This window comes from Giraffa tippelskirchi, chromosome 2 (assembly GCF_054371585.1).
Source record: "Giraffa tippelskirchi isolate mGirTip1 chromosome 2, T2T-mGirTip1v1.2.pri, whole genome shotgun sequence".
NCBI classification, from domain to species: Eukaryota; Metazoa; Chordata; class Mammalia; order Artiodactyla; family Giraffidae; genus Giraffa; species Giraffa tippelskirchi.
The window spans coordinates 235,056,041-235,079,347 of record NC_137276.1 but is presented as its reverse complement, the minus strand read 5'-3'; the positions used below and the strand labels follow the sequence as shown (position 1 = coordinate 235,079,347).

The following is a 23,307-nucleotide window of genomic DNA, read 5'->3' as shown; positions in this document are numbered from 1 at the left end:
ATGGCATCACTGACTCAGTGGCCATGAGTTTGAGTAAACTCCAGGAGTTAGTAAGGACAGGGAAGCTTGGCGTGCTGCGGTCCATGGGGTCACAAAGAGTCAGACAAGACTTAGCGACGGAGCAACGACAAATGTCAGATAGTCTTCGGCCTATGTTTTCCTCTAACAGTTTTGTCGTGTCTGGCCTCACATTTAGGTCTGTAATCCATTTTGAGTTTGTTTTTGTGTATGATGTTAGGAAGTGTTTTAATTTCATTCTTTTACATAATGCTGACCAGTTTTCTGAGCACCACTTATTGAAGAGACTTACCTTTTCTTCATTGTATATTCCTGCCTTCTTTGTCAAAGATTAGGTGAACATGGGTGCCTGAGTTTATCTCTGGACTTTCTCTCCTGTTCCATTCATCTGTATTTTTGTTTTTGTGTGAATACCATACTGTCTTGATTACTGTATTTATGTAGTATAGTCTGAAGTCACAGAGCCTGATTCCTCCAGCTCCATTTTTCTTTCTCAAAATTGCTTTGGCTATTTGAAGTCTTTTGTATTTCCATACAAATTATACGATGTTTTGTTCTAATTCTGTGGAAAATTCCGTTGGTGCTGTGAGAGGGATTGCGCTGACTCTGCAGGTTGCTTTGGGTCGTGTCCTGGTTCTCACGGTGTTGACTCTTCCAGTCCAGGAGCGCGCTGCATCTCTCCTCATCTGTTTGCACTGCCTTCGAACTCTTACATCAGGATCATATAGTTTTCTGTGTACAGATGTTTTGCCTTCTTAGATAGGTTTATTCCTAGGTGTTTTATTCTTTTTGTTGCAGTGGTAAATGGAGTTGTTTCCTTAATTTATCTTTCAGATCTTTCATTGTCAGTGTCTAGGAATGCAAGAGATTTCTGTGCATTCATTTCGTATCCTGTGACCTTACCAGAGTCATTGTTTAACTCCAGTAGTTTTCTGGTGGCAAGTTTAGGGTTTTCTGTGTATAGTATCATGTCATCTGCAGACAGTGACAGTTTTGCTTCTTCTTTTCCAATATGAATTCTCTTTGTTTCCTTTTCTTCTCTGATTTCTGTGGCGAGGACTTCCAGAGCAGTGTCGAATAGTCGTGGCGAGAGTGGACAGTCTTGTCTCAGAGGAAACGCTTTCAGTTTGCCACCATGGAGAAGGATGTTTGCTGTGGGTTTGTGGTTTATGGCCTTTATTGTGTTGAGGTAGGTTCCCTCTATGCCTGCTTTCTGGAGAGTTTTTATCATAAATCAGTGTTTAAATTTGCCAAAAGCTGTTTCTGAATCTATTGAGGTGATCATATGGCCTTTATTCTTCAGTTTGTTAATATGGTGTATTATTATATTGATTGATTTGCATACATTGAAAAATACTTGCATCGCTGGGATAAACCCTATTTGATCATGGTGTATGATCCTCTTAATGTGTAGTTGGGTTCTGTGTGCTGGTATTTTGTTGAGGATTTTTGCATCTATATTCATCAGTGATACTGGCCTGTCATTTTCTATTTTTGTGATATCTTTGTCTGGTTTTAGTATTATGGTGATGGTGGCCTCATAGAATGAGCTTGGAAGTGTTCCTCTCCCTGCAATTTTGGAAGAGTTTGAAAAGAATGATGTTAGCTTTTCTCTAAATGTTTGATAGAATTCACCTGTGAAGCCATCTGGTTTTAGACTTCTATTTGATGAAAGATTTTTAATCACAGTTTCAATTTCATTACTTGCGATTGGTCTGTTCATATTTTCTGTTTCTTCCTGGTTCAGTCTTGAAAGATTTTACCTTTCTAAATGTTTGTCCATTTCTTCCAAGTTGTCCATTTGATTGGTATGCAGTTGCTTGTAATAGTCTCTTATGATCCTTTGTATTTCTGTGGTAACAATTGTAACTTCTCCCTTTTCATTTCTAGTTTTATTGACTTGAGTCCTCTCCCTTTTTTTCTGGAGGAGTCTGGCTAAAGGTTTATCAGTTTTTTTTCAGTTTCCCCAAAGAAACAGCTTTTAGTTCCACTGATCTTAAGAAATAAAGTTTTCTTAGAACAACTTTTTTTTAGTGAACCAGACTGGCTGCTTATAATAAATTCAACCACTTCCAAGTAATTAGTAAAAATATTTGTATAAACTAGTTTATTTAACAGTTTAGTTTCCACAATTCTTTTGAAAAAATCAGAGTATTTCCTTCTTTCCATTATTCAGATATTTGTTTCTGTTTTCATTTAACAGAACAAAATGAGTAATAAACAAAACAAACCCAACTGGCTACAGTTTTAAATATATCTAAATAACAATCGAATCAACAGACTATTTAAAATTGAAGGAAAATCTGTGATGCTGTTGCTTTAATCAGATGCAAATATATAGCTTTAAATGCTTTTATTAGGAAAAAGAGAAAAATGAATGACTAAATGGATGAACCAAGCATTCATCCTTTGGGGACATAGATGAAAATAATTAAAAATCAGTTTAAAACTCATTCTTTTGACAAAAATATAAGCAAGCATCTAACAAAATTTTATTACAAAAGGAGTTAGATAAACAAATATTAGATACTTAATATTAGACTTAAAAAATAAACATCTAGGTAGGAAGGAAATAAATCAGGGTGGTATCAAGATTTGGATACCAGGAAGGAAAGGTTGTGAAGAATTTTTACAGAAACAGTACTTTTAAAACTAAAAAGCTTTGGAAGACTTTTAGAAGGTTAATGAGAAAAGCTCATGATCCTGGTAGTAAAAAGGCATTGGAGAACCTAGAAGCTCTTTCAGTAAAAGAAATGCAGATTACAAAGCCAGGCTGCAAGAGATCAAGTTGGTAAAAAGAGGCAGCAAAAGTCACCATTTCCAGAGTTCCAGAAACTGGACAAAAGGGGCCCCACAGTGAAGCCAGGTCCGATTCTGGTGCAGGTGTTTTGAGGGATTCGTGGATCCTCCAGAAAATGCCTCTGTTGCTACTGATTGAACCTGTTGAAGAAGCTTCTGCCAAAAGAAAGTTCTTGGATCAGTTTTGAAGCAGTTGCTTCTACATGGTACTATTTTTAATTATAGTGTGTAGTGAACAACAGTACTGAAATTACATAGAACTAGCCACTCATTAGATTTGATATTAACTGTCTTGTTAACTCCAAAGCCCTCTTAGTCTTATCTTTATTCCAGTCTAGTCCAGTCCTCACTGTCCATCAGCTCTCTTGACAGCTGCATTAATTTTGATTCATTTAGCACATGTGATTTAATAGCCAGTAGTGCTTATTGCAGATTGCTTAGTACATCTTGGGAAGAAGGCTACTGCTAATATTGAAGCTCTGTCTTAGCTAACTTTCCCATAAACATTGTCACGCCTGAAACACAATCAATGGACAAAGTGCTTAGCATGCTTGCTCTAGAAGTACCTTGGTTAAGATTGTTTCCATCTGAAAATACGGAGTCACCTTCAATAGTTGTTTTCAAAATAAAACACTCTTCTAGAAGCTCTGGGTACTGGATGAGGGGAAATTGGTTAAAAACAAAAACTATACAAAAAAGGATAACAGTGCTCATCCCCTATTCAGAGCTATTCAGATGAAAAATTGCTCAGCATGAGCTTGATCTATATGTTTTTCCTGGTTATTAGTAGTAATGAAGATGCATTAACCATAGTCTCTTGATAATGCGCTAGCAGTTTCTTAGTACTTTTATCAACATATAAATTTTAGAACTGGCAATATGGGAATTCGACTAGTACATTTTTGTTTATAAAAAAGGGTAACAACATTATAACTTCTTCATATCTGTGAATTATGAATCTCGACTTGCAGACAAGTGAAACTAAAATGCAGTGGAACTTCAATATCATAATAGCTCTTCTTTCCACTACCAGAGAAGAGAGAGGGACTGCACACGGCTGCTAAGTACAATGTAGTGCCAGAGGTGAATGCCTTCTGACTCCATAATTTATGACTTCTTTACATGTCGCTCGTTCTTTTTCTCAATAAACATGTACTGACTGCCTTCCCTGTTGCTAAGCTGTAATGTCTGTCAGTCAAAAGGCTCTACTTCCTTAGGAAGCAGCTGAAAATTACAAGTAGTGCGTCATCACTATATATTGTTATCTCTTTTAGGAAACATTATTTTCAACAATTTTTGGAAGGACATTAAGTAGCTCATTTCTTTAAAGGTGAAAGTGAAGTCGCTCAGTTGTGTCCGACTCTCTGCAACCCCATGGACTGTAGCCTACCAGACTCCTTCATCCATGGGGTTTTCCGGGCAAGAATCCTGGAGTGGGTTGCCATTTCCTTCTCCAGGGGATCTTCCCCACCCAGGGATCAAACCCAGATCTCCTGCGTTGCAGGCAGATGCTTTACCCTCTGAGGCACCAGAGAAGCTGATATTAAAGATGAAATAACGTAAAATAAGCCATTGGGAAAAGGATTGTTTTCACATTGAATTGTGTTATAAATGAATAGCTCTTTCTTTTATAAAGCTGAATTCCAGCCCCCCATACCTGGCCTGTAATGTCAGCTAGAGTCGTTGGAGACGGCGTGTGGACAGAAGAAACACTGAGCTCTCTGCTCTGTCTTCTGGGACTCGGGGTCCGTTATGGCTTAGAACTCGGTCTAGTTTATCTGTTCAGAGATCTGTCTAGTCAGTTCAGTCGCTCAGTTGACTCCCTGTCCATAATCAACTCCGGGAGCTTACTCAAACTCATGTCCATTGACTCGGTGATGCCATACAATCATCTCATCCCCTTCTCCTCCCACCTTCAATCTTTCCCAGCATCAAGGTCTTGTCCAGTGAGTCAACTCTTCCCATCAGGTGGCCAAAGTATTGGAGTTTCAGTTTCAGCATCAGTCCTTCCAGTGAACACCCAGAACTGATTTCCTTTAGGATGGACTGGTTGGATCTTCTTGCAGCCCAAGGGACTCTGAAGAGTCTTCTGCAACACCACAGTTCAAAAGCATCAATTCTTCAGTGCTCAGCTTTCTTTATAGTCCAACTCTCACATCCATACATGACTACTGGAAAAACCATAGCTTTGATTAAACTGACATTTTTTGGCAAAGTAATATCCTGCTTTTTAATGTGCTGTCTAGGTTGGTAATTGCTTTTCTTCCAAGGAGCAAACATCTTTTAATTTCATGGCTGCAATCACCATCTGCAGTGATTTTGGAACCCCCAAAAATAAAGTCTCTCACTGTTTCCATTGTTTCCCCATCTATTTGCCATGAAGTGAATAGACTGGATGCCATGATCTTAGTTTTCTGAATGTTGAGTTTTAAGCCAAGTTTTTCACTCTCCTCTTTCACCTTCATCAGGAGGCTGTTTAATTCTTCTGTGCTTTCTGCCAAAAGAGTAGTGTCATCTTGATTCTAGCTTGTACTTCATCCAGCCCAGCGTTTCTCATGATGTACTCTGCATAGAAGTTAAATAAGCAGGGTGACAATGTACAGCCTTGATGGACTCCTTTCCCAATTTGGAACCAGTCTGTTGTTCCATGTCCAGTTTTAACTGTTGCTTCTTGACCTGCATACAGATTCCTCAGGAGGCAGGTAAGGTGATCTGGTATTCCGGTCTCTAAGAATTTTCCAAAGTTTGTTGTGATCTACACAATCAAAGGCTTTGGCATAGTCAATAAAGCAGAAATAGATGATTTTTCTGGAACTCCGTTGCTTTTTCGATGATCCAGTGGATATTGGCAATACGATCTCTGGTTCCTCTGCCTTTTCTAAATCCAGCTTGGACATCTGGAAGTTCACAGTTCACACACTGTTGAAGCCTGGCTCGGAAAATTTTGAGCTTTACTTTGCTAGTATGTGAGATGAGTGCAATTGTGCGGTAGTTTAAGCATTCTTTGGCATTGCCTTTCTTTGCGATTGGAATGCAAATTGACCTTTTCCGGTCCTGTAGCTACTGCTGAGCTTTCCACTTTTGCTGGCATATTGAGTGCAGCACTTTCACAGCATCGTCTTTTACGATTTCAAATAGCTCAACTGGAATTCCGTCGCCTCCACTGGCTTTGTTTGTAGTGATGCATTGGTTCGTAAGGCCCACTTGACTTCACATTCCAGGATGTCTGGCTCTAGGTGAGTGATCACACCATCATGATTATCTGGGTTGTGAAGATCTTTTTTGTATAGTTCTTCTGTGTATTGTTGCCACCTCTTCTTAATATCTTCTGCTTCTGTTAGGTCTGTACCATTTCTGTCCTTCATTGTGCCCATCTTTGCATGAAATGTTCCCTTGGTATCTCTAATTTTCTTGAAGAGATCTCTAGTCTTTCCCATTCTATTGTTTTCCTTTATTTCTTTGCACTGATCACTGAGGAAGACTTCTTATCTCTCCTTGCTAGTCTGTGGAACTCTGCATTCAAATGGGTGTATCTTTTCTTTTCTCCTTTGCCTTTAGCTTCCCTTCTTTTCTCAGCTATTTGTAAGGCCTCCTTGGACAACCATTTTGCCTTTTTGCATTTCTTTTTCATGGGAATGGTCTTGATCCCTGCCTCCTATACAGTGTCATGAACCTCCGTCCATAGTTCTTCAGGCACTCTGTCTATCAGATCTAGTCCCTTAAATCTATTTCTCAATTTAGGTCATACCTGAATGGTCTAGTGGTTTTTGCTACTTTCTTCAATTTAAGTCTGAATTTGGCAATAAGGAGTTCATGATCTGAGCCATAGTCAGCTCCCGGTCTTCTTTTTGCTGACTGTATAGAGCTTCTCCATCTTGGCTGCAAAGAATATAATCAGTCTGATTTCGGTGTTGACCATCTGGTGATGTCCATGTGTAGAGTCTTCTGTTGTGTTGTTGGAAGAGAGTGTTTGCTATGACCAGTGCGTTTTCTTGACAGAACTCTGTTAGCCTTTGCCCTGCTTCGTTCTGTCCTCCAAGGCCAAATTTGCCTGTTACGCCAGGTGTTTCCTGACTCCCTACTTTTGCATCCCAGTCCCCTATAATGAAAAGGACATCTTTTTCGGGTGTTAGTTCTAGAAGGTCTTGTAGGTCTTCATAGAACAGTTCAACTTCAGCTTCTTCAGCATTACTGGTTGGGGCATAGACTTGGATTACTGTGGTATTGAATGGTTTGCCTTGGAAACAAACAGAGATCATTCTGTCGTTTTTGAGACTGCATCCATGTACTGCATTTCAGACTCTTTTGTTGACTATGGTGGCTATTCCATTTCTTCTAAGGGATTCCTGCCCACAGTAGTAGATGTAATGGTCATCTGAGTAAATTCAGCCATCCCAGTCCATTTTAGTTCACTAATTCATAAAATGTTGATGTTCCCTCTTGCCGTCTCCTGTTTGACCACTTCCAATTTACCTTGATTCATGGACCTAACATTCCAGGTTCCTATGTAATATTGTTCTTTACAATTTTTTCGCTCTATTGAGAGCTCTATCTACAAGACCCTGATGCTGGGAAAGATTGAGGGCAGGGCAGGAGGAGAAGGCGGTGACAGAGGATGAGATGGTCCATCGCGAGCTCAGTAGACATGAGTTCAAGCAAACTCTGGGAGACAGTAAAGGACAGGGAAGCCTGGCGTGCTGCGGTCAAAGGGTCACAAAGAGTCAGACACCACTCAGTGACTGAACAGCAGCTAGTAATGGCAAGGATACAGCTGTCACATAAAACGTAGGAGAATTACCATGTATGTGCTGCCAGGTAGGTCTGAGAAAAGGAAATGATGGCAAAATTTAAGGTGACTAAAAATCATAACAAGTGGATCTCTCAGATTTGATTTTCTGTTTCCTACTTTTGTGAAAACAAAGCTAAATGTGAGAAAATAAGGTTCTGCTAATGATGGGACTGCAAAGTGATATTGACATGCACAACTTCCAACAAGTGAAATAATCTAACTGGTCTTCCGGATAATAGCCCTGAGATACTTAAAGCTGGTGACTCATTTGGGAAGTAATCCTTCATTTTAACACATGTTGACTTGGTGTCCTCTCTCTGCCAGGCTGAGCATTGGCGCTGGCAAGCCCCCATCTCCAAGAGAGGCCTGTGTGAGCGGGGGTGGAGGGTGGACCTCGGGCTCTGCAGCGCGGTCTGACCTCAGGGGTGGGCTGAGAGCAGGGGACCACAGCACAGAACGCTCCCTGAGACAGTCTGTGAGGAGGGCGAGACCAGGAAGGAGTGAGCGTCAAAGGAGAAGGGCTGCAAAGGTGTGCGCACGAGTGCACACGCACCACGGCGGTGTGCTCACAGGAAGACGCTGCAGAAAGGGGAGAATGCCGAGATGGGGGCGGGCGGTCTGGGAGGAGCGGTGTCCAGAGGTTCCGGCGGTGGGGCCCCGCCTGTGGGCGGCGAGCCGCGGCCGCACCCCAGGTGAGAAGCGTCCTTCTGCCTTTTAAGAAGCCTTGGTAGAACACTAGTGTGTGCTGAAAAGGGCGGGATGGAGAGAGACCACGTCCTTGTCTCCCGGACATTGGATTCCACTGGGCAGACGTGGAGAACGTGCCGTGTCGGGAAAGGGAAGGGGGTGTGGAGGCGGGGCGGCGGGGGAGGGCAGCCTCGGGGCTCAGGGCCGCCGGGTGATGGTCTGCTGTGAGCTGGCCGCACGGCTGTCCGAGACGCTTCTGTTTCAAAATCAGCTGAAACGCCACCTTGGGGGAGACCTATTCTCACCCCCACTCCCCTCTGCGGCTACCCCGGGCTTGCCCAGCCCTGACCGCCCCTTCAGAGCCCGCACCTCAGGCTTCCCTCACGCACCTGCTTCCACGATAGTGTAACGAATGTACTTGATGCCTGGACTCTTCAGGAGGGGAGCTGTGTTTTAGACAGTTGTAGTGTTGGCACTGTTAGGCCCTGTTGAATAAAGGAATGAAAAGTAAAAAAAAAAAAAAAAAAATTCCATAAGCCACATCCTCAAAAATCTTGCAATTGGATTGTTCTGTGATCACTTTTAAGTTTCCATACCTCACTTTGTGTACCCGATCTCGTAAATGGCCCTTCTCAAAGCTTGTAAGCTATATCTTTGTATCAACAGAATATGTGAAATAGAGTTGTTCTCTAATGTAAATAATGTCTCCACCTATTTTTTTTACAGGACCAATGCCAAAGGCGCGCCCCTAAATATCAATAAGGTCTCGAACAGCCTGATTAATTTTGGAAGGAAGCTGATTTCCCCCGCGGTGGCCCCGGGCGGTGCAGGCGGCCCCGCGGCAGCAGGCAGCGGCGGCGCGCCCTCCCCGGCCGCGGCTCCCGCCAGGGCCTTGGCGGAGGCCCCCAGGCACGCGCTGCAGCAGCAGCAGAGGCTGATGAAGTCGGAGAGCATGCCCGTGCAGCTGAACAAAGGTAGGGGACTCCTAGGACCTGCGGCTTCCTCACCTGAATTCGAGGACGAAGAATTAATGCAAATCTTAACTGTAAAACATCTGTTAGATTCTTTTTAAGGGGGAATTTCAGATACTATACTGTTCTTAAGAACTTTTTATGAGGTAATTTAACATTTCTGCCTCAGTGTGCTTGCATCTGAGTCGTGGTGACGCCCACAGAGCGTGGCGTGAACCATCACAGCAGAGAACTTGAGGCCTGTAGACCGAGGTCTCCGCCGACCTGTGTAGTGACGCCCCTGGCTAGGAGAGCTTGGCAAGGGGCGGGCCTGGGACCCTGAGCTCTGCCGGTCACAGGTTTCACCCCTGCGGTTGGTTCAGAGGAGGCAAGTCACCAGGCTTGCCTCCCTCTCCCAGCTGCTGTACCATCGAGGAGCACAAAGCGGAGCCCCGAATGGGGAAGGGGCAGACAGGATGCCTCGGGCAGCCAGGGTCCGTGTCTGCGTCCTCGCACTGGGGCAAGCGGAGAGCACGGCTCCGGGGCTGTGTCCGCGGTCTCCTGCCGCTGGGAGGCGCCCCTCCACCGGGGCTGTGTCCGCGGTCTCCTGCCTCCGGGGCTCGGGGAGGCGCCCCTCTGCTGGGAGGCGCCCCTCCACCGGGGCTGTGTCCGCGGTCTCCTGCCGCTGGGAGGCGCCCCTCCACTGGGGCTGTGTCCGCGGTCTGCTGCCGCCGGGGCTCGGGGAGACGCCCCTCCACCGGGGCTGTGTCCGCGGTCTGCTGCCGCCAGGGCTCAGGGAGGCGCCCCTCCACTTTAGGGGCTTCCCAGCACTTCACCCCCCTCATTGTGTTCGTAAGAGAGCCTTGCGGGTTCCTGCCCAGAACCTGATTCTCACATTTGCCACTTACCTCCAAAGATGTGTGAATCAAGGAACCCGACTCATACCCAGTTACATTTATTTTTAGCTGTGAGGTTCTGCTGTCTGTACTCCGAAAGCACGAGATACTAACATGACGGCAGAAAATCTACAGAAATCAGTCCTGAGGTCTCACAAAGCCTGGGGTCTGTGGCCATTTAGTGTCGGAGCAGATACCCTCCTGACCCCTGCCTCATCCACTTCTTAAAGGAATCCCTGGATCATAGCCAATTTCAGTACCCAACATTCAGTATTTACAATAACAATAATATACTGAATTGTTAAATATTAACCCATGTTCCATATACTCTGTTTAAGACGATTGCATCCAACGTTATCAGAATTTTTAATTACTGGTATTTAAACTGGTAAACTTAAGTTAAATGGACCCTATATGCCAAGGACAGAAAACAAAGTGTATGTTTTTCAATAATGGGTGTGTGTTCGTCCATTAGTTACATTTATCTATCGTTGCCTATATGAAGTACTAGACTTTATATAATTGCTATTTCAATTTCTATTAGAATATTCCATTTACCTTACATAGGCACATCTTTTAATATTATTACATTCTTCTCTTTTTAATGTAGAGCTATCACACATGATTTAAAGAAAAGGAGACTTCAAATCCTTAACATATTGTAAATGTATTTTAATGCCAGGAGACATGCCCACTTCCAGGATGGAAATGAATGTTATTTTATATATTTCTTAATTGTACTGTTTTATTGTTCTAAACAAATATGATTTCAATATTGCTTTGATAACAAGCCATAGTCAGTAGTAATTCTAACTGATGGCAGGCAAATGAGTCAGAGAATCTCTTAATGCCGTAGCTTAAATTTTCTGAGGAACCAAGCCAAATGACTATAGAAATATAAAGTTGTGTCTCTAAGGAAATGTCAAGTATTAATATCACAGTGAGTGAGAAAGGAAGTACATGAGGAGTGAACAATTGATGAAAACTAAGTCCCCAGTTATAAGGAAACAGCAGAGCACTTAAGCAAAGCATTTGGAACAGGAGCATCGCTCGGGCATTTCCTAACCGATCCCTGCGCGAAACGGAAGTGGTCTTGTTTGGCAACTCTTCTTTTTGTTTCTGGTTTATTCTTCTCACGTCAACCTACAGAAAGCTTCTCTGCCTTCACAATAAGGATGACTCGGTCTGTCAGTGCCCCTCCCTGAATAAAGGTTTTAGTACAATAGACCAAAAGGCGAAGAAGCGAGGGTTAGGTTGATGCTTCGCTCGCTCTCAGGTGAACCACGGGCAGAATCCTGAAACTTTCTGACCCTTTTCCTCACCCGGAAATAAGGGGTTTGAACTGCCCCCTGGGGAGCATGCCAGCTCTAAAAACCTGCGGTTCCTTAGGTGAAAGGTGTGCTTGTGAACTCTCCTCCAGCGTCGGTTCTTTCTGCTGGCGTTTCCCACCGTGTCCTGCGGCCCCTGATGCCCTGCAGGTGTGTCCCCTGGCCCCGGCAGGGAGTGAGCGCAGCGCTGACTCCTTCCCCAGACTCGGCTGGAATAGGGCTTCTGACTGTCTCAGCGCTGACTCCTTCCCCAGACTCGGCTGGAATAGGGCTTCTGACTGTCTCAGAGCTGACTCCTTCCCCAGACTCGGCTGGAATAGGGCTTCTGACTGTCTCAGCGCTGACTCCTTCCCCAGACTCGGCTGGAATAGGGCTTCTGACTGTCTCAGAGCTGACTCCTTCCCCAGACTCGGCTGGAATAGGGCTTCTGACTGTCTCAGAGCTGACTCCTTCCCCAGACTCGGCTGGAATAGGGCTTCTGACTGTCTCAGAGCTGACTCCTTCCCCAGACTCGGCTGGAATAGGGCTTCTGACTGTCTCAGAGCTGACTCCTTCCCCAGACTCGGCTGGAATAGGGCTTCTGACTGTCTCAGAGCTGACTCCTTCCCCAGACTCGGCTGGAATAGGGCTTCTGACTGTCTCAGAGCTGACTCCTTCCCCAGACTCTGCTGGAATAGGGCTTCTGACTGTCTCAGAGCTGACTCCTTCCCCAGACTCTGCTGGAATAGGGCTTCTGACTGTCTCAGAGCTGACTCCTTCCCCAGACTCTGCTGGAATAGGGCTTCTGACTGTCTCAGAGCTGACTCCTTCCCCAGACTCGGCTGGAATAGGGCTTCTGACTGTCTCAGAGCTGACTCCTTCCCCAGACTCGGCTGGAATAGGGCTTCTGACTGTCTCAGAGCTGACTCCTTCCCCAGACTCGGCTGGAATAGGGCTTCTGACTGTCTCAGAGCTGACTCCTTCCCCAGACTCGGCTGGAATAGGGCTTCTGACTGTCTCAGAGCTGACTCCTTCCCCAGACTCGGCTGGAATAGGGCTTCTGACTGTCTCAGAGCAGCCGTGTGCTTAACGCCTTGTTAGTGCGCTCTGTAGGACCATTCAAAGGTTGTTTGGAAAAGCGGTTGTTTACGCAGATAAAAGTCCTTATGGCTTTCCTAGGTTAGTTAGCTCTTGATGATCTCTGCTCGTATAGAGGAAGAGTTCTACGGGAAAGCCAGCGTTCAAGTATCTGTTGCTTGAAGTGCATTCTGCCCTTGGTATCTGTGTTGGGGGTGGGGTCCTGAAGGAAGGAGGGAGCACAGATGGGCCTCCAACATTTTCCAGGTGACATCAATATTAAAATTAGCTTCAGTCTCTAAATATACATTAATAGGTGATCCAGAAGCTGCAGAGTAAAATGAGTAGCAAGCGTAAACTTGAAAATCTTCAAATGTACAGAAAATGAGACACACTGTTTATCAGTGAATAGAGAGTTAACTGTATTTGGAAAATTCAGGACCTGGGAAGTTCCACTAAAAGTTGTTTATCAGTTATTTGGAGTATGTAACCTGTTTATAGATTTTATTTCAGCTATGGGAGAATATAAATGCATGTACTGTTAATTGATAGGAATGGTCTAATTACAACCCAGTAATTTCTAGATGAGCTGTCTGTGCTGTAAATCATCATTGTAGCAAGTGGTCAAGGCACTGAAGGTTGTTATATAATTCAAAAATTGATTTTTTTTTTTGTTTGCTGTTGTGTGGGAGCTACAGGGAAAGCAGATCTGTTAATTATGTGTTATCATACATAGAAAATGTGGTGCCTTTTAAGAAGGCTTGTTTTTCAGCTTGTTAATCTCAAAATAGTGTAAGGCTTCAGATGCTGACCTGTCCAGGAGAGGATTTGGTTGACAGTGACTGTACTTCATGGTGAACTTTGTCATCCAGGAAGGAAGTCAAAGACCCAAGAAAATCTTGCTTCTCAGTGGTCCTGCACCTCAAGGGCTTCGCACCATTTCCTTTTCCTTCCTCTCCTGTGTTTTGAAAATGCACTCCCTTATCCCTCTTTTCCTTGGTATGTGTTTTGAGTTTGAGCACTTCTTTATTTTAAGCATTTACTACAGGTCCAATTTGTAAATGAAATCTTGCCTATAGTAAGTATATCAAGTTTAAAGGGTATGCAGTTCACAGATTTATTTTTACATGTTGACATTTATAAGTGCATGTGGTAACTTATGAAATCTTTTCAGTACTTAGTATGAAATCAGAACTTGTTTAGGTCTTTATCTTATCACTGAAGAAATTGGTTTCAAGTTTCGTTAAAAATAAATTTTGTCTGTTACAGGAGGAAATCAATTTCAAAGGAATATCTCTACTTCTTAATTAAATACATACTTTTGGATAAAGAATTTTTTAAATAAGAAAATATAAAATCATGCTGTTATTTGTAGGACAGTGAAATCTGCTCAGCACTATCCATTGATGGCTAGTTTCCTGTACTTTAGACCTGTAGAAACTTTTTTTTTCCTCAAGAAAAACAGGCACAAACACTTTTAAGGAAACACTTTAAAAATTAATTCCTTTAAGAAATACTTTATATTAATTTTTCTAAGATTGTGTTATAGTTTAATTCATTGTACTTTTAGTAATTAGGTTAATAGGTAAAAGTATTATAGCATTAAATATGAAAGAAAAGCTAATTTTTTTCCTCTTTATGAAATCTAATTATTTTTTCTTATGAAATCCAGGCGATGTAGTTACAGGAAGCAATGCTCAGGTTTCGGTTCCTGTCCAGACCCTAACTGACCTCCCAGGTACAGTTACCATGGCAACGCAGTATCTCTTTGCCTGCAGTCTCTCATCGCCTCCTCCCAAACTCCATTTTCCTTTTTGCCACCCTCCATTCATGCCGTTTATCAGTTCACTCCATTGTTCAACCGCTGAGTGGCACTGTTGTTTAGGACAAAAAGTCCCCTCACGTGCCATACCGTGCTAACACCAAATCGGACTACAATCTGGTTTTTGTGTTTTAATTGAGTTTGTACCAGTCTCTTTCCTTGCAATATATGGCACTCTAGATTTTGTGGTTCTTTTAACACCACATTTTAATTGACAGTTCATGCTGAGGTGTTTTTCAGTTGCGTAGGTGCTCTGTGATAGGATTTGACAAATTAGTTCTGAGGTTAGACATCTTAGATGCTGTGTATCTGCTTATTATTGTATGTATTAGCCAGAAGTACTTATTATATTTTACAAAGAAGAATTACAACTTGATTTCGAAATTTGTTTCTAAGTACAGGCTTTGTATTATGAGTCATTTTAACAGAACTAGAATTCAGCGTGACAAATCTCTATGTAGAGTAATTGGCAATGATTTAAAATAAAAAGCCAATATTTAAATATCATAACCGTGTGTCCAAAATCTATAAAAAGTTTATTTAAGAAATACAAAACAATAGTAATCCATATTCAGCACCTCCTATGGAATTTAGAAACATAAATATTTAAAGTTGCTGCATTTATCTTTTATTACATAATCTTTTAAAATATTCTGTAGAGAGAAATTCTATATTAAATGGAAGCCTAGACTAACTTGAAGAATCCTCCATTCAAATTCAGACTAAAAAGAGGACAGTATTAATAGAAATTCATATAATGTCTTCCTTAATTTAAAATATCCACACAGTATAGTCATGCTGCTAGTATTAAACTGCTGTTCTAATAATGACATGTCTCCATAATATCTGTACTTTGTAATAGCTTAACAGAAAATAATATGTCGTGGTTAGGAGATGAGTGGTGTGTTGACTTAATGTGTTAAACAAACATACTGTGGGACAGAGGGGTGTGATCTTGCTTCTGTATATAGTTCTGCGTTTCCCTGGTAGGGTTTCTGGCTGTGTTCTGGTAATTGAACCAGCTGACCTTTAGGGCTTTTCAAGGTCTGAGAGTCTGTGAAAGTGCCATTTACTTTGTTAAGTGACCTAAATAATAAAGGGGTGCTGTGGCATAGCCAGTACAAGAGGCGGATTAGTGATTTCTCTTTCCCTTTGTCAGTTACGGCACTTACATGAATGTTGATGTGATTTTCCAACCTGGTGAGAATTCACAGGACTTAAATTTGTTTCCTTAAAAGTAAAATCTGAGCCCCGCCCCCCAAGCAACTTTGTTGTGTGTTTTTTGTTTGTTTGTTTGTTTTTGGCTGCACCACACAACTTGTAGGATCTTAGTTTCTTGACCAGGGATTGAACCTGGGCCCACAGCAGTGAAAGCATGAAGTCCTGACCACTGCACTGCCAGGGAGTTGCCCCAGGCAGCTGTTGAACAAGAGTTCTGTTATCACACAGTTAGTTTGCTGCAGAGTGCATCTCTGGCTACGAAAGCCTGATGGGTTTGTACCTGTGTGGAAAGAGAAAGCTAAAGGCTGGCTTCCTGTTCTGACTTCTGCTGCTACGCTCCAGCTCAACCCATGTTTTCCAGTATACACGTGAACAGTGTCACTTTTTAAACAGATTCTTAAAGAAGGAGATTGCAGCGTTTTGTGAGATAACTTGCATTAGAGAAGTAGTCATCTCACTCACTCACTCAGCACGTACTTGTTGAATGCCTGCAGTGTGCCAAGCTCTGTTTTCACTGGTCCCTTGACCTTCCCTCCCACTTCTCCAGGCTGCATGGGCATCGCTAGTACCTCAGATGACTCAGGCAAGTCCACATGGTCAAGAACCAGCTCTTTTCCTGAGCCCCTGTTCCAGATTGCCCTGTATGCCCTGCCCAACAGGACTGTATCTGTCTCACAGGAAAGAGTCCAGTGGTTTAGTGAGACATGAGGCCAGGTGAACAGCTCTCACCTGCGGTGGACAGCGGGGGAAGCCCTGCCCAGGTTTGGAGAGGCCCCTCCAAAGCACACTTCCTGCAGAGTGTCAGAGAGCAAGGTGAGGTAGTAGTGACCCAAAATAGTGGCGGCAGAAAGCTCTCTAACAATCTCTGTTGGAGAGATTCCTGAGGCTCAGTAATACCAGAAGTTGGAGAAGCTCATCAGAGGTGCCAGACCCACAAGAATAGATACACTTTTCATTTCAGGGAGATAAAATATCATGTAGACTTTCCTAGGTGTTTTTTTTCAGAGCGGTGGAGCAGATTTCAAGAAATTAAGCAAATATCAATATTTGCAATAATTCTTTGGTTATAGGTAGTCTTTTCTTCTCATGAGGTTTTATATCTGCATCTTTGCCTTTTAACACACAATAATTATATGGGTTTTAATTTTTTGAAGAAAATTACAAATATAAAGTGAGATCTCACAATTTAGGCCATTAAATAATTTTTGGAAAATTGTTGGAAAGATCCATTTTATTTTTCTCAGTATAGGTTGCAGTCATAAAAGATATGTGACAGGAGAGTTCATTCTTTTGTCAACTTAACTCAGAGTTTTCTTCAAAATTATCTTTAGAAATAGCAGATATGCCCGCGGAAACTTTTTTTGAGAGATGCTTAGGAATTATTAATTCATAAACTTAAAGTATAGGGACACAGACACACGTAAATACATAGACATTACTTCCAAAGGAAATTTAGAATTTCCAACAACTGCAGTATGTAAATTTATCATATAATGGCCCCTTAGGAAAGAAATTTAGATTTCTTCAGTTATTGCCACAGGCATTTTTAAAGTTTGTGTTTGTGTGTGTATATTCATGTTGCGGATATGATATGAGTGAATGTACGGAAGTGTCTATGCATAGGTATCATTATGCATATTATCAGGTTGTTTTCTCCTTTTCCATTGTGGCTTATCACAGCGTATTGAATACAGTTCCCTGTGCTGTATGGTAGGACCTGGTCTACCCATCCTGTGGATGGCGGTTTGCATCTGCTCCTCCCAGACTCGCAGCCCTTCCCCCCTGCAGCCCAGCCCTGGCACCCACAGGCTCGCTCTCTGTATCTGTGCCGTAGATAACTTCCTTTGTGTCATATTTGTGATGCCACATATAAGCAATGTCATATGATGTTTGTCTTTTTATTTCTGACTTAGTTTGCTTAGTTGGATAATCTGTGGGTCTATCCATGTTGCAGCAAACGGCATTATTTCATTCCTTTTACAGCAGATGCCACCATCTTAGTTTTTTGAATGCTGAGTTTTAAGCCAGCCTTTTCACTCTCCTCTTGCACCTACATCAAAAGGCTCTTCAGTTCCTCTTTGCTTTCGGCCATAAGGGTGGTGTCATCTGCATATCTGAGGTTATTGATATTTCTCCTGGCAATCTTGATTCCAGCTTGTGCTTCATCCAGCCTTGCATTTCTCATGATGTACTCTGCATATAAGTTAAATAAGCAGGGTGACAATATACAGTCTTGACATACTCCTTTCCCAATTTGGAACCAGTCTGTGGTTCCTTATCCAGTTTTAACTGTTCTTCTTGACCTGCATACAGATTGCTCAGGACACAGGTCAGGTGGTCTGGTATTCCCATCTCTTTCAGAATTTTCCACAGTTTGTTGTGATCTACACAGTCAAAGCCTTTGGCTTAGTCAATAAAGCAGAAGTAGACGTTTTTCTGGAACTCGCTTGCTTTTTTTATGGTCCAACAGATGTTGGCAATTTGAACTCTGGTTTTCTCTGGCTTTTCTAACTCTAGTTGAACATCCAGAAGTTCACATACTGTTGAAGCCTGGCTTGGAGAATTTTGAGCATTACTTTGCTAACGTGTGAGATGAATGCTGTTGTGTGGTAGTTTGAACATTCTTTTCTTTGGGAAAAGAATTGGCATTGCCTTTCTTTGGGATTAGAATGAAAACTGACCTTTTCCAGTCCTGTGGCCACTGCTGAGTTTTCCAAATTTGCTGGCATATTGAGTGCAGCACTTTCACAGCATCATCTTTGAGGATTTGAAATAGCTCAGCTGGAATTCCATTCCCTCCACTAGCTTTGTTCGTGTGATGCTTCCTAAGGCCCCCCTGAGTTCGCACTCCAGGATGTCTGGCTCTGGGTGAGTGGTCACCCTGTTGTGGCTGTCTGGCATACTCCTCTGTGTGTATGCATCACATCTTCTTGATCCATTCATCCGTGGATGGACATTTTAGGTTGTTTCCATGTCTGGGCTGTTGTAAATAGTGCTGCTATGAGCATAGGGATTTGTTTGCTTAATAAAAAAAAGGTTGAAAAGGATAAAAATTCTCCCTTCCCAGTTAACCACTGTTCATGTGAAACTAAAGTGCATGTAACATTAGATAATCCCAGTTAACTAAAGGGGGAAAACAAACTAAAAAAAGCTCCTTTTTCTCCTCCCACTTCTTTTTGCCAGCCCATTTCACTACAGGTATCCATTGTTAACGGAGAAGGCAGTGGCACCCCACTCCAGTACTCTTGCCTGGGAAACCCCATGGACGGAGGAGCCTGGTAGGCTGCAGCCCATGGGGTCGCAAAGAGTCAGACACGAGTGAGCGACTTCACTTTCACTTTTCACTTTCATGCACTGGAGAAGGAAATGGCAACCCACTCCAATATGCTTGCCTGGAGAATCCCAGAGATGAAGGAGCCTGGTGGGCTGCCGTCTGTGGGGTCGCACAGAGTCGGACACGACTGAAGCGACTTAGCAGCAGCATCCATTGTTAAGTTTCTTATAATTCCTTCCAGGAGAAAGAACAAAGATTTTAAAGTAATGAGTAACACATACCCCACGTTAATGTGATAACAGCTCGTGTCTGGGGATGACGTCACTGTGGACCCTCAAGGTGAAAGCGGAATCTGTGCAGTGCAGGTGACCAGCAGCAAACGGGTGGGACAAAGCGGAGGGAGGTCGGATCAATTCAGGCAGGACATAGCGCGACAGGGCCGAGAGCCTGCTCCTACCTGCAGGGAGGACTGCAGAGCCTAAAGGCTGTCCTGGGAGATGGCCATGTATCCGTCTGTCTGTGTGTTGCTGAAAAATGATAGTCCTGAGGCAGAACAAGTAGTTCCATTGACTTCTAAATGATCGCTTTAAGAAGACAGAGGAATACAGAACATGTAAAACAAATTAAAGAGACTCATCAATTACCTAGAACACGCCTCTTTTTCGGGAACACTTACTCCAAAAGACGTTGAATGAATGAGTTGTTTTTGGATAGAGAACAAGGTCAGTATTAGCCCTTTGCCATCAAAAGACCTCATTCCACATTTCTTTCATTTGAAGTTGCATTTACTGCAGCCCTTTCTAGGGGAGCAGGACGATGAATCTTTGCTCAGCATGGGCTCTGGAGTCAGGCCTGGGTTGGAATCCGGCCTCAGTGACTGCCTTGCTGGATGCCCCACAGAGGCTGCTTAACATCTCATCTGTAAAGAGAGAGAAAGGTCGGCTGCTTCAGGGGTGGTGGGGGCGGTACCCCCAAACCTGTCCATCGCCAGGACTGGAGGGTGCTGCCTGCTCGGGGGCGGTTATGGTGGTGGGGTCGTTATCTGCCTTCCTCAAGCACCTCTGTGGTTGTCAGAGTCAGCTGTATGAAGGAAACAGCTCCACACCTCTGTCTTGTCTTAATAAAGTCTCCTGATGGTCTGAAACCCCACATTTGCACTTTTGCATGCCAGCCCTGGAGGAGACGGTGCCTGACGTCTCTGGCCAGGCTAGAACCGGGTTGGTTGCAGGCACTGCAGGTCCTTTGCCCTCTTGCGGCACCAATCTGTATGTTTCTAAGGAGCAGACCAGAGCCCTCTCGCTGTCTGTCACTCAGGTCTGTGAGGTTGTACTGTGTCACCAGGCGGGGACCAGTTGCGTCCTGTCTTCTCCAGGGTCACCGTGTGACATCCAGACGACCCCCTTTCTGTGACCGTAGTGCTGGGCTTCCTGGAGGCCTTGCCCTTCCCGTTCCTCTGAGCCAGGCCTCCCAGCAGCAGCCCCGAGAATTCCCAGCCCCCTGAATGTGTTGCCTGTGGGGGTCCTGTGTCCAGACCCCCAGCTGGTCTCAGGTGTATGGGGCTCCGCCCGGCAGTGTAGGAATACCGCTCATCGCGTGTCCTTGTTTCCTGTTGAGTTTACTGAGAGAAAGGTCACGAGAATATCACGCATGGGCATCGTAGGAGCTTCACGTTCCTCCCCTCCCTCCTCTTCTCTCTCCGGCCAGCCTGTGATCGGGGTCCCCACTGATGCCGGTGAAGCTCCTTCAGTGAACTCGGCTCTTGACAGATCAGGTCCATCGACACATAGCCCGTGGGACCCAGAACGTTTATTGAACATTTCAGAGTGGCCTGCGCTTGGAGCCCGTTAGCCCAGGTGTGAGGCTGGAGGGCAGCCTATGGCCTGTCCAGGAGAGCACCCCAGGTCTGTGGGTGCCCCCCACCCTGAGCAGGGCGGCCCGTGGCCTGTCCAAGAGAGCACCCCAGGTCTGTGGGTGCCCCCCACCCCAAGCAGGGTGGCCCGTGGCCCGTCCAGGAGAGCGCCCCAGGTCTGTGAGTGCCCCAGGTCTGAGGCTGGAGGGCAACCTATGGCCTGTCCAGGAGAGCACCCCAGGTCTGTGGGTGCCCCCCACCCCAAGCAGGGTGGCCCGTGGCCCGTCCAGGAGAGCACCCCAGGTCTGTGAGCGCCCTCGAAGCAGGGCGGCCTGTGGCCCATCCAGGAGCGCCCCAGGTCTGTGAGTGCCCCAGGTCTGTGAGCACCCCCCCACCCCAAGCCGGGCAGCCCATGGCTCATCCAGGTGAGCGCCCCAGGTCTGTGGGTGCCCCAGATCTGTGAGTGCCCCAGGCCTGTGGGTGCCCCCTACCCTGAGCAGGGTGGCCTGTGGCCCATCCAGGAGAGCGCCCCAGGTCTGTGAGCTCCCCCCAAGCAGGGTGGCCCGTGGCCCGTCCAGGAGAGCGCCCCAGGTCTGTGGGTGCCCCCCCACCCTGAGCAGGGCGGCCCGTGGCCCGTCCAGGAGAGCGCCCCAGGTCTGTGAGTGCCCCAGGTCTGTGAGCGCCCCCCGAGCAGAGTGGCCCATGGCCCATCCAGGAGAGCACTCCAGGCCTGAGGCTGGAGGGCAGCCCGTGCCCGCCTGCACTGGGCCTGGGGTGCCTGGCATGCTGCGGATGGTCTGCGTGACCTCAGTCCATCGCACATGCTCGGGCCACACTGAGCCCTTTCCACGTGTCCACCGTGGGCACCCAGCATGTGTGAAGGGGTCGCCTCCCCAGGGAGGAGGCCTGTGGCCTGTGGAGGCTCAGGGACTTGAGGGCCCCACAGCTAGACAGCAGCTAAGTCAGACTGGACCCAGCTGTGTCCGGCTCAGCAGGTGTGGATCTGAGGGATTCTGCTTGGCATGTCTCTCTTGCGTCGACCAGGACCGCCCCAGCTTTAGCTGAAGCCCTCTGATCTCTCACGGGGCCAGTGCAGGAGGCGCCTCATCCAGCCCAGCTCTGGTCGCCCTCAACCCAGGTCCCTGCCTCCAGCCTGCAGTCCCCCCAGGGCTGCTGAGCCGAGCGGCCAGGCCTCTGCCTGAGGACACGTGCTCTGCTGGGCCCAGCGGCCTGTCCTCACCCCGCCCGCGCCCCCGCCCCCGGAGCCGGGTGAGCGGGGAGGGCAGAGCCCACACTGCGGGAGCCGGCAGCTTCTGAAGAGAGTGTGTGTGCGGCCCTCCTCCCCCGGACGGCCAGTGAGCCCCGTCGGGAGAGCCGCCCTGCTGGACTCTTCCTGTGCTGCTCGCGCTGCTGCCAGTGCTCCTCCCGTGCCCCGTGGACGGCAGGGAGCCCCGAGGGGCCGGTCAGGCTTTGTCTCATCGAGGAAATACTGTGTCCTGCAGAAAGTGACCCTCCCTGAGCCACCACCCCCACCTTCAGACGGGGTCCCGCTCCAATGGCCCGAGACGGGATGGTCCCTCCTCTGCGCTTCCGGAGTCCCCACTCGGCTGCCTGTGCTTCCATGGGTACTGCTTTCGTTGGTGGGGCTATAGGTTAGTCGGTGTGTGTACAAGGCCTCGTCTCCCGAACTGGTGTTTAAGGATCTGCTTACGAGCGCCTGTGGCCATCCCCACATCCTCGGGGCTGGCAGACTTTCTAGACACATTTCCTATGGTCAGCCCGCAAAGGGCTTGTTCCCCGACGTTTGCTTACAAAGGAAAGACTGTGCATGACTGCTCTGGCTTGAGAATATTTAGTATATTCAAGAGTGACTTACTGTATGATTATAAACAGCCGTTCTGGGTCAGGACTTCCAAGACCTTCATAGGACGCTTTTGGGGGAGTCCCCTAAGGAGCTCCCTCAACCCATGAGGAGTCAAAGAAGCAGCCTTGAGCTGCAGGAGGGGGACCTCCTTGCCGTTGCTGCTGAGACCCCTGAGGCCAGGGCAGCGCTCAGAGGCCGTCATGAGACGGGGGACCAGCCCCGGCCTCTGTCGGCCCAGACAAGCCCCGGGTGCAGCTGTTCCCGGGAGGGGCGTGCTGTCGGCAGAGCAGTTCTTTTCAGCCAGGCGCTGTCTGTTGGCCTCTGAGACAAACAGTGCCTCAGTCCCGTGGGTGTCTGGCCCAGTTCCGCGTGCTGAACAGTGTGTCTCCAGGCGTGAGCCTCAGGTCCTGGTGTCCCCGGACGTGGTGAGGTCGCACCTGTCAGTTAGGACGCTGTGCAGCTTATGGGCTACAGGCCTGTTGGTCCTTGGCCTAGGAGCTGCCCGGTGAGGCCTGGCTGTAGAAACGTCTCATCCGTCTGCCCAACGTTGTCCGGAGCCTGTGTGCTAGGCCTGGGAAGGACGGAGAGGCTGACGGCCCTTTCTTCTGTCTCACGTGCTGGAGACTCCAGCTTCTTAAGGTCTAAATGTTTTCGTTCTCACAGGGCACACAAATGTTAGCCAGTCTCTGTAACAGGGGACAAATATATTTTAGTACATGGTTTTTATATGCGATACACGCTACATAGTACTTGA

At 46.0% G+C, this 23,307-nt stretch overlaps 1 protein-coding gene across 50 annotated transcripts in view; it reads left to right on the top strand.

Annotated features, from left to right (window-relative positions):
* TBC1D5 (TBC1 domain family member 5) overlaps nucleotides 1-23,307 on the top strand; it is a 589,150-nt gene that overhangs the window by 504,187 nt on the left and 61,656 nt on the right. For 49 of the 50 annotated variants that reach the window (XM_081573339.1, XM_081573355.1, XM_081573315.1 and 46 more), the window contains one exon: nucleotides 9,020-9,267. In XM_081573339.1, coding sequence (XP_081429465.1) covers nucleotides 9,020-9,267 — 248 coding nt within the window. Of the gene's footprint in view, nucleotides 1-9,019; nucleotides 9,268-14,195; nucleotides 14,262-23,307 lie in introns of all 50 variants that reach the window. The other variant, XM_081573314.1, reaches the window with a different exon arrangement.